This window comes from Centrocercus urophasianus, unplaced genomic scaffold (assembly GCF_019232065.1).
Source record: "Centrocercus urophasianus isolate 14NV4802_14NV808 unplaced genomic scaffold, USGS_Curo_1.0 seq_34, whole genome shotgun sequence".
NCBI lineage: Eukaryota > Metazoa > Chordata > Aves > Galliformes > Phasianidae > Centrocercus > Centrocercus urophasianus.
Genome location: NW_024884911.1, coordinates 6,409,702 through 6,420,339, shown reverse-complemented (window position 1 = coordinate 6,420,339; position 10,638 = coordinate 6,409,702). Strand labels below are relative to the sequence as shown.

At 55.2% G+C, this 10,638-nt stretch overlaps 1 protein-coding gene across 2 annotated transcripts; it reads right to left on the bottom strand.

The window, feature by feature from the left end:
• Positions 1-774: 774 nt before the first annotated feature.
• On the bottom strand, positions 775-10,629 carry LHX3 (LIM homeobox 3). 2 transcript variants are annotated; one of them, XM_042830856.1, is made up of 6 exons: positions 10,441-10,629; positions 3,813-3,984; positions 3,438-3,640; positions 3,133-3,284; positions 2,875-3,046; positions 775-1,193 (listed from the first exon to the last, which is right to left on the bottom strand). In XM_042830856.1, exons 1-6 carry the CDS (start codon positions 10,613-10,615, stop codon positions 775-777), a joined length of 1,293 nt encoding a protein of 430 aa, XP_042686790.1. In that variant the 5' UTR covers positions 10,616-10,629. The 2 variants fall into 2 exon arrangements, with proteins under 2 accessions (XP_042686790.1, XP_042686791.1); XM_042830857.1 differs by lacking the exon at positions 10,441-10,629 and adding an exon at positions 6,449-6,518.
• Between the last annotated feature and the right edge of the window lie 9 nt (positions 10,630-10,638).

The following is a 10,638-nucleotide window of genomic DNA, read 5'->3' as shown; positions in this document are numbered from 1 at the left end:
GAACAGCAAAAGATTCACAGCTCTGAGCCGCCGGTGTTCCAGGGCCAGGAAAACCACCTCTCGCCATCGTGATGAAGGTGGAGTTATTTGGGAATAAATACATCTATTCATGGTTCAACGCTTATACGGAGGAATGAAACTAGCAGCCTACAAATCAAAAAGATGCGAAGCGGAATCAACGGGTGGGCTTCACTTTACAAAGGAAAAGGGTTGATGGTGAGTGATTGGCATACGAAAGAGCATCTGGATTTAGAAGAGTGAAGGTAAATTCAGAAGAAAGTAGAACATACCGCCTCAAAAATCTGCTGGAAGAACAGAGATGTTCGCTACCATGGGGTTCTGAAGTGATCCACTATTAACATTTCTCCTACAGAAATACAGACACGGTCACACCTTGCACCGCGGATGAGGACTTTATTTTCTCTTCAGAAGGTTTTCGGTGCGGGTGGGTGATGGAAGAAGTCCTCGCTTTGGAGAATGAACTGACAGCAGAAAGCAAAATACGTCCTATCAAATCTGTAGAGCACAACTGTCGGTGTTCAGTAAGGACACGACGCCCAGGTTCGTGGGACGCTCCTCACGCTCACCGCTGTGCCACGTCTCCCTTCTCCACCGCAGACCCACCACCTGCTCGCCCTCCGCAAGCACATCCACGCTCTGCAGGCAGCTGTGCCGTCCTGCACTCAGCACGTCCCTCCTTCTTTCCCCATGGGCAGATGACGTTTGACAGCAATGAGTCCTTTCCCTTCCCACTGCACGGCGGCGGATCCTCTATCAAAACTGAGCGTGGTCGACTTCATCCAGCCAGGAGGCCGGGCTGGCGGGGAAATCCGGGTATCCCCCACTGCTGCCGGTGGAGAGGTCAGAGCTGGGCCCATTCCCGGCCAGGACCCGCATGGACTGGGGCACCCCCTGTCCACCTTGTCCCATGATGCCCAAACCGCTGTCGGGGTAAACCAAGCTGGAGATTAAGGGCTGGTGGCCTGGCAGAGCTTGCAAAGAAGCCGGTGACTGGGGAATCCCGTAGGGGCTGTTGGATCGCAGGTCGTGGTACTGGTCCTGAGCTGGGATGCCGCTGTGATCCAGAGCGAAGCCCCCATTTGTCCCAGCCTGCCTCCCCAGGGCCGGGGACGCCTCGCTGAGATTGCTGTAAATCCCATTGGAGTGGCTCATCTCGGACATGGAGGGCTCATCTGAAAGGGAAGCGGAGCGCATTTACTGCGAGGGCGATGGCCGCGGCCGGCAGCACAGACAGGAGCTCCTGAGAGCCCTGGGTACAAACGGATGGGTGGGAACTGGGCAGCCATGCACTCGATACTTGTATTCCTTATTATTCCTTATTATTCCTTATTATTCCTTATCATTCCTTATTATTCCTTATTAGTTACTCCTTATCATTCCTTATTATTCCTGCCCTTGCTGATGAGTCTCCAAAGAAAGGCATGGGATTATTTTTTCTGAGTACAAACGTGTAATACACTTTGGATCTGAAACACAGGCATGAAAAGCACACATTAAAATATAAGACTGTGGTTTTAAAATAATCCTTTAAAGAGGAACGTGCGTTCAAGTTCTTTCCACCTTTTATTTTATTTTATTTATTTTTTTTTTTTTTGGTCTCTCATTTCTATTTGGCTTTGAGGTTTATTTTGAATTTCAGTCTCATTTTTAGGAACTACCCAAGCATTCAATCCATGAAAAACTGTGCATTGCTCAGAAGAAAACGTGTTAAATCTCAGCAGCGTTTGTTTTCTCAGGATTGCAATCAGGAGACGGAAGGCTTAAAAACACTTCTGAAAAATGAAAATATTTTGTAAATTGCCAGCAAAAATTGTTTGCTTTCGTTTGGGGCTTTATGGACAGCGAGAGCCGTTCTGTTGCCTTGGATACAAATCTGCCTTGGCACCCAACTATCGATAATTGTTCAACAATTTTAGTTATTATTTATAGCACATCCATAATTAATGACACCGAGGCACAGTGTGTGTGTGTGTACACAGGCTGGAAAATCAAACAGTTTTTAGGAACACGGGAGAGAGCAGAAACACGAAGCTGGGTGCGTATAAACATCCGTGCATCGCAGTGTCTTTGTCGGCACAGTTTTCCATTTCAACTTCTGCACAGCTTTGCATTTCAGCTTCTCTCCCGTGCCCCTGCGAACGATGTCCGTGCCCACACAGCTGAGCCCCGCGGGGATGCAGTGCAGGTGCTGTCAGTGGGGATGGTTTGACGCTGCCGTCCCTGTGCAGCCACCCCAGCGCAGGTCCGGCAACGAGCGGCCGCCGGGCTGAGGAGCACAGAGCTGTGAGCTCCGGGGTTTACCTGCAGAGGTGGCTGCCCCAAAAAAGGGACCCTGTAACGCAGAAATCTTCCAACACGAAGCAAATTCCTTTTTTACAGCAGGGAGGTAACGGCTCCCACAAGACTGGGAAGTATTTAACCAGGAACTACGCAAATAAAACGATTTTAAATAGGGTAATGCAAAAACAGCAGCCAAACTGAGAAGAACATATGCGCCTCTCATAGTTCAGTGCAGCAATTCTGAATTCTGAGTTTTGTGTTTCTAACAGTCCCTCGAGAAGGCTGCATGCAGGGGCTGCTCCAACAGCCCAGCGCTGCCCAGAGAACTCTCCCTGCTCCGTCTGGGATCACGGGGTTTTCCCGTGCCATTTCTCAGCTCACGGCTGTCCCTGGCCGAAGCGGCTCCGGCTCCGCCAGGGCGACCCCTCCAGTCCGCCTTCCTCCTCCCGCGCTTGTTTTCCCTCATTATATTACAGCTAAAAATTATTAATGTGGCCCCGATGGGGCGAAGCGAGTCCTGCCCGGGCCGCGGCTCAGCAGGCAGCGTTCGGCACAGCCCCGCCGGGCACCGACCTGTGAAGGAGACCTCGGCGTCGCTGTCGGGCCCCTCCTCCTGGATGCTGTCCTTGTCGGACTTGGAGCTCCCCCGGGACCGCTTCATGTTCCTGAAGTACTGCCCCCAGCGCTGCCTCCCCGCGTCCTTCTTCAATCGCTTCTCCTTGGCCCTGCGGTTCTGGAACCAGACCTGCGAGCAGAGCACGGGGCAGCTCGCTGTGCGCGGGGCCGACCCGACCCCAGCCGCCTCCCTGGGTGGGAACCGCGCGGTCTCACCTGCACCACCCGCATGTCCAATCCCGTCTCCGACGAGAGCTGCTCCCGGACGTGCCGCGCCGGCTTGGGCGAGTTGTTATAGGCGTTTTTGAGGGTCTCCAGCTGCTTGGCCGTGATGGTGGTGCGGGGCCTCTTGGCCGTGGACTCGGCCTCTGCCGGCACGCTGAGGGTTAGCTCGGAGCTCCCCGTGGGGACCCGGGACCCCCGCCCTCCCTCTTGCCCAACCCTAAGTACGAGTGGAGCCCCGAGGGCAGAGCGGCCCGGAGCAGCCTCTCTCTTCCGCGGGGGCGAAGGGCACGCGGTACCTCTCTGCTTGGCCGTCTCGTAGTCAGCCTTGCACACCAGCCTGCTGTCCTCCATCAGGTAGAACTCGTCTCCGGTGGCCAGCTGCCGCTTGCAGACGATGCAGGCGAAGCAGTGCAGGTGGTACACGAAGTCCTGGGCCCGGCGCACCACCTGGGTCGGGGGGATGCCCTGCTGGCAGGCGGCACACTTCGTCCCGAAGCGCCTGGATGGGGCGACAGGCGGCGGCCGCTGAGCGCGGGGATCCCGCGGGCCGAGCCGAGAGCTGCCGCTGTCCGCGGTGCTGAACCCCGAGATGGAGCCGCTGTCCGCGGTGCTGAACACCCCCCGTTCCCCTCCGCCCCCCGTTCCCCTCCGCCGCCCCCCGACCCACGCACTTGAAGAAATCCTCCTTGCAGTACACGCCGTCCCCGCGGCTGAAGCACTTCTCGGCCAGCTGCGTCTGGCAGTCGGAACATTTCAAGCACTTGCTGTGCCAGTGCCGGTCCAGGACCTTGAGGATGAACCTGTCCACGATGTGTTGATTGCAGCCGGCGCACAGCGGGATCTCTGCGGGAAGCAGCCCCCATCAGCTGCCGCTCTGACGGTCCCACTGCCACCCACCGCCGCCCGATCCCCCCCGGCCCGGCATTCCCGGAGCTGTCCCCGTCTGAAACCCCGTGGCTGGCCCCGGGAACGGCGTGTAAAACATTCTTTTTCATTCAAATTTGTTGGTGCGGTGTTGTGAAAGCCTCTCCCCGCAGCACGGAGCACAGAGACACCCCCCACCCCCCCCCCGAACCGCTCACATCCCAGGAAAACACAAACGGAGACGCTGGGAATGGACTTCAGCCCCAGCCGAGCCGCCCACACCACCTCTCATAGTTATTCCATCCCTTTTCGCTTTTCCGACACTTCAAATATTCACCAATGAATAACGGCGGGGCAGCCTGGCCTGGGAGGGGGGCGAACAAACTGCCCAAAATAATGAAAATTGTACTGAAAACAAAACACAGCAGGAGTGTTCTGTCACCCTGCAGGTATCAGAAGAAGTGATCTCTGGAAAGAGACGATACAAAGATATAGAAACAGAGAGAGAGAAGAATGAAAAGGTAAGTAGGTTAGAAAGAGAAAACCTACAGATATATGGACATAAATATACAGATATTGGCAGGTACAGAGAGAGAGATAGAAATGTAGATGCAGAGACACAGAAATACGGATTTATCAGCACAGATACAGATATAGAAATATACAGACACAGCTGCGTGGATACAGATAAACACAGACATATGGGTATCTGTATGCAAAGGTAACCGTGTGGAGACATACAGAGATGTACGGCTGTGGGTAGGAGCAGAGGTTCAGGTGATGCCGTTATCGCTATAATCGTCTGCTCTACTCTTATCGGCGTCCGAACAAACGACACCCGCAGCGGTAGCGATAACGGCAACGGCGACAGCCGACCCCGAGCTGCCGGACAGCCGAGCAGCGGCACCGGCATCGCGGCCCGGAGGCAGACACGGGGCTGCAAGGGGCCGGCGGCTCTTACTCTGCATCGCGCTCCGCTCGCTCAGGCGGGACGCACCGCTCCGGAGACTCAACGGGGCGCTCCCTCCAACGACCCTCCCCGCTCCCTCAGCTCTCCGTTATCCCGCTGCCGCCCCGGGATCGAACCCCCCCGGGATGGTGATTTGCAGCCGTCGGCCGTTCCCGCCAGCAGCTCCGTACTGCGCTGTATTTAATCCCCTTCTCGGCTGCGCTCTGCGGGAGGGAGACGGTACCGCAGAAACGAAATCCGACGGTGCCCAGAAACGAAATCCGGGCGGGGCCGCCCCGACGGGGCTGAGGGATGGCGGGGGCCGCGCTGGGCCCTGGGGCCGCATCGGGGGAGGACCGGAACGGGGGGGGAAACGGCGGTCGGTGCCCGGAATTCGTTGTGCGCTGCTGAGAAAAGGGATTGACCAAAGGATTAAAAAGCAAAACAAAACAAAACAAAACAAAACAAAACAAAAACAAAAAACAAAAAACCAAACCAAAACAAAACAAAAAAAAAACGAAAAAGAAAACGAAAATGAAAACGAAAATGAAAACGAAAATGAAAACAATTACTCAATAATAAAAGCACGACGAACTCAGCCGCACTGCCTCCCGGTGCCCCTCTCTTCCCCTGGCTTTTTGCGGGCGTCGCGTCCTGCGGGGACTCGGCGTTTTTGTCTCGTTCCTCCCGTTGTGAATTTGCTCCGGGCTGTTTCGGTTCCTTCCCCGCCGCTAAGAGGAACCAACTCCCGACGCTGGGGGTCAACCGCGCAATTCCCGCAATGAGCACAGCGCGGAGAGAAGCCGGGGAGAGGTGCAGAGACACTCGGGGCTCGGAACGGAACGAGGAGCAGCGGACCGACGGCGGGGAGCTCCGGCAGCTCCGGCACCGCGACCCCGTCCCTCTCCGCCTCGTCCCCTCCTCGTTTTCGTTTAAAACCCTCGCACCGACGGTTTTCGCCCGCATCGTCAGCGCCGGCATTTTCGCCATTCGTTAAATTGGGAAGGGAAAAAATAAAAAAAAAATTAAAAAGAGGAATTACGGGGAGATTTTCCAGAGTGGGAACGGAAAGGGTCGGAGCCAACGGGGGTCGCTCAGGGGGTGTCCGACCCCGGGCAGCAGCTCCTCATCTCGCCCCACCGTCGTTGCGCGTGGAGCTGCAGCCGTCACGGGACAGAATTCGCAGCTCCGCGGGGCCGAGCAGAGCCCTCCGGGTCCGGGCCGTGCGCTCAGCCGGGCACAGACGCGGCGTTTCCCGCTCGGCAGAGGCGGAGAGTTTCTGGCTACACAGACGGCACGGACGGACCGAAACGGGCACCGGGAGCAGGCACAGGGCGCAGCCGGGATCGGGACACGTCGGACGGGGGAGAAAGGAGTCACAGGCCGTCGGGCCGCTCGACCTTCCCTCGGCCGACCCCGAGCGCGATGCCACGGGGCACCCGGACCCATCGGCGGTGTCTCCGCGAGGGGACGCGGGGCTCTGCGCCCTCTCACCTGGGCTCCGAGGGAAGGGGCAGAGCTCCGCTGCCTTCTCCGAGCCGGCGCGGACCCTCTCCAGCAGCATCGCGGACGCGCCGGGTGCACGGGATGTCCGAGATGCGCGGGTGGCTGCGGAGGAGTGGCGGAGCGCTGCGGGGAGCGGCGGGGAGCGGCGCGGGGCTGGACCGCGCCCGGGGCGGAGCGGGGCCGGCGGGGGGGCGGGCTGGGGGCGGCACCGAGCCGTCGGGCCGGGCCGCAGCTGGGCCACGGTTCACCGAGGGACGATTTAGCATCACAAAAGCGCAAGGGCGAGGGGGGTAAGGATCGTTCCCCACGTCCCACGCGTGCCCCGGGGCCCCGTGAAGCCCCCGCGGGGGCACCGCGCTGCGGGCGGAGGTCAGGGGAAGCGCCGTCGGGTGGAGGTCCGGCCCCCACAGCTCCGATTGCGTTCGTTCCAGCGGCGCGGGGCCACCGACGCTGCCCGTGGGGAGCGGGGAGCCGTCACTCTCCGTTAATTAGTTAATGAGCGTGAAGAAGTAGCGGGGAGAGTACCTGACCCACGGCAATCAGTGCCCTGAAGCTGGCAGAGGTTAATTGCGTTAATTGAGCGTCCAAGAGCGTGCAAGGGGCGCACATAGGAGTGCAGGGATGTGCACAGTGGGGCTGAGCTACGTGGCTGTGAGTGCAGCTGTGGGTACCTGCAGTTGTGTGCAGTGCGTGCGTCCACGTCAGCCTGCGTGTGCTTTGGGTGTGCAACTGTGCGTCTGCATCTGTGTGGCTGTGCTGCATTCTGATAACTCCTGTGTGTGCAGGTGTTGTGTGTGTGCACATTCTGTCTGTCTGTCCACGTCCCATGGTGTACAGCCCCATAACTGCATGCACACCGCTTGTCCCAGCAGCCGGAGCTGATAATTGTGGTTGTTACTGTGAGACCACTAATCCCCCCAATCCCTTTACCTCCTGCTCGCCGGGGATTACAAATTAATAAAAGCAGCTTAGGGGCAGGAGCCTCCAAACACACATATGTTCCTGGCGGAGGGCGGCACGGCGACTTTCACCTGCCCACCGGGCTCAGCTTCACAGCAACACCGAGCTCTGCTGGGTGCCACGGCCAGTGGATGGGTGGGTGGGGATGGATCCCATCCCAGGGACGGCTCTGAGCTGCAGGGAGATGGCAGGGGGAGAGGGATGGAGCTCCTCGCACGGGGTTACAGCAGCGCCCCCAGCACCGGAACAACTTCGGCTGTCCCCGGGGCCACGAGCAGCTCCTGGGGCAGGCAGTGACCCACGCAGCCTCTCTTAAGCTTGGGTTTCTAAGTGGATTTTATGTCTGATCCTCTAAGGAAGCAGTTTAAAAGCCTGCGTGCTTGCGGGCGCTGTGTGGCAGCCGCTCCCCGTGAGCAGCTGGGCAGGGCGGCAGCCAGGTAACCTTCAGCACCCACGTGAAACAAGGCAGCACACCCATTAACTTCAGACAGTGAGGGTGGATCATCCCTACCCAGCCCCAGAGGTGAACGTCTGCATTTCTCCCCATGGTATTTGGGCTGTAACAGTGAGAAAAAAACGGAGTAAGTCTTTCCAAATTCATTACCTACAGAAAACAATGGGTATGATTTGAACTGGATGTGCATACAAGCTGTGCCTGCACTGGAATTCAACTAAAAAGACCCCAAAAACACAGATGAAAAACTCCAGCTGCACCACTTTGCCCAAATGTTTGTATTTTTAACAAGCACATCAGCTTACAGTTCAGTACAAAATATTCACTTTTCTTTCCTGGAGTTTAAAAACAGAACAGAACAGACACGAAAACATCAATTACTGAATCTAAATAAATAAAACATTTAAATAACGGAGCTGTTACATCCAATGTCCCCAACATCTGATACGCAGTGCACAGATGGAGAAAACACACCCCAAAGCTTTGGTTCCACTCATAGATCGCAGTCAGCTCTGAGCAGCAGCAGGACGGATAACAGTGCTGGGAATCATAAACCAGAGGCATCACAAAGGACGCCAGCGGGGCTCTTCAGCACTCAACCTTTTCCTTCTCTCTCTACGCAGGTCCAGTATTTCCTCTTCACAAACATCTGAAGAGCAAAGAAGGCTCCACGAATTACCAAGGCCCAGAAAACCTGATGGGAAACGGCTGCTCCAAGGATGGTGGGAGCCACGGATGGAAATGGCATGGCAGAAAGTTGGTGCACGGCACAGAAACAGAAGTCCCAGGAGGAAGGGGACTGCGAAGCACTGCAAGGAGATGCTGTGTGACACCTGCCAGCACAGCGGCAGCACCACGCATCTCCCAGCAGATGTACAACATGCATACAGCCAAAGGGCAAGAGGGGATGACATCCGTCACGACAAAGATACCAAATAAGTAAACCAAGGTTGGCACAACTGAGTCCAAAGTCAAGAAAACCTTTCCAGATGAGGGCAGTAAAAGCAGTTCAAGTGAAAACCTGCGCCAGCTTGCTGCTAACACCACGGGAGCATCAGCACAGACAAACCCACACCTTCGTGTCGTGCTTCTATGCTAAGAAACAAAGAACACCACTGCAGTTCCACACGTCTGGCCATTTTGTCACAGAAGTTATTGGTATGTACCAAAGCAACCTTATTCCAGCAGCACATTTGCTGCTGTTCTGATGGCAGAATCGCCTCTACAAACCTTCAAAGCCTTTCTTTTTCCTTTGGAGATGAAAATACAATGAGGAGTCAAACCAACTGGGGTCTGTAAAGCATAAGGGAAGCTTAAAGCAGTGATGACTGTTCTTCTGCTTCAAAACACCGCTGGCAGCAGGAAGCCCAGCAGTCCCAGGGAAACTGCCACATCTCCCACAGCCCTGCGCTGCCTTTTGCTGTTCCTCTGGATGTAGTTCAGTGTTTTGGTTGGTTTGTTCTGAGAAGCAAAACAGTTTTGATTGGCTGATACCAGGATCTCCCCAGATCCATCAGTCGGAAGTGAACCAATTTTCAAGCTTAAACTTCACAGGTCTGGGCTTTCCCATCAGCTCAGCTCCCCCTGGGAGCTCTCACGGGATGCCAGCTCAAAGCACGGTGGCACAGATCAGCCACCACAGGTCAGCCACCCTTCTCCCTGCTTACAAGTTGTTTTCATGTTCAAACCCAGGCACTATAATCATTGGGACTCCTACAGATTCCTAAAGAAACCCACAAGGGCTCCTTGCACCAGAGCTCTCCAACACAGAGCACGGCCAGGGAAGGTGCTCAGCTGCAGGCACAGAGCTCACAGCACACAGATGGCTGTGCAGGGCTGCAGGTAAAACAAGCCTGACGTGCACAGAGTAACAGCACCATGTGAATGGAGAGCTTTTCCTGATGTGTTTACAACAACAACACGGGGTTGTTACCTTATCTGTAGGTTGTTTTGACACTTAAAGGAACCGTTCATCCGCCTCAATTCCATTACTGGAGTTTGAAGCTGCAGAAAAACCTGTCTGAAAAAAAATCCATTTTGTAAAGAAACCCATTTAGTGATGAAAAAACATCTTTGCTGAGTTTTCGTGCTGAGCTTGAAGCTTTCCATGCTGGGATGTGCAATGCAAAGAGGCTGATAGACGCAGTACAAATAACAGAATGAATCGGCCAGGGGCTGCTCACCTCTCGTGTAACAGAAGAGCTACTGAACATTCAATTAAATTACAAGTTGGAAATGCAGAATTGAAAGGAAAACCCTTTTTATATAACATAATTAATCTGTAGAACTCACTGCCACGAGAAAACATTGAGGCCAAAACCTATTAGGATTAACTAAAGATTAGGTAATGGATAACTAGAACACGCTCAATTACATTGGATAGGATTATAAACTTCACTACCCAGAACATGAATTATCCTCACAGATCAGAAAGGAACTCCTATTCTGAATGGTAATTTTATAACTGTTTTCATGCCTCCTTCTAATAGCTGCCAGCCAGCATCCCTGTCAGATCTGCAGAGCCATTGGCCATTCTCCCCACTGCTGCCACATGCAATGGAAGAGCTCTTGGACCCACCTACAGTTAAAACCCTCCCTGACCCACACAGCAGAGCTCTCAGCACACCACCAACAGAAGCTGGCTGCTGTACTTCCTGCACAGAGCTCACACCAACAGGTGACATTGCCATCACTGGTGGCACCAAACGAAGCATTTCTGCTGACTTCCAGAAGAGCAGCATTGTGACACAACGGAGACATTCAG

What these genes read in the sequence shown, in the direction of transcription:
- LHX3 (XM_042830856.1), bottom strand. Translation starts at nt 10,615, where the DNA reads ATGCTGCTCTTCTGGAAGTCAGCAGAAATGCTTCGTTTGGTGCCACCA. An exon ending in TGGACATGCGGGTGGTGCAG is followed by an intron (nt 3,047 to 3,132) that starts GTGAGACCGCGC and finishes CTCTGCTCGCAG; the next exon opens with GTCTGGTTCCAGAACCGCAG. An exon ending in CGCCGAGGTCTCCTTCACAG is followed by an intron (nt 1,194 to 2,874) that starts GTCGGTGCCCGG and finishes CTTCCCTTTCAG; the next exon opens with ATGAGCCCTCCATGTCCGAG.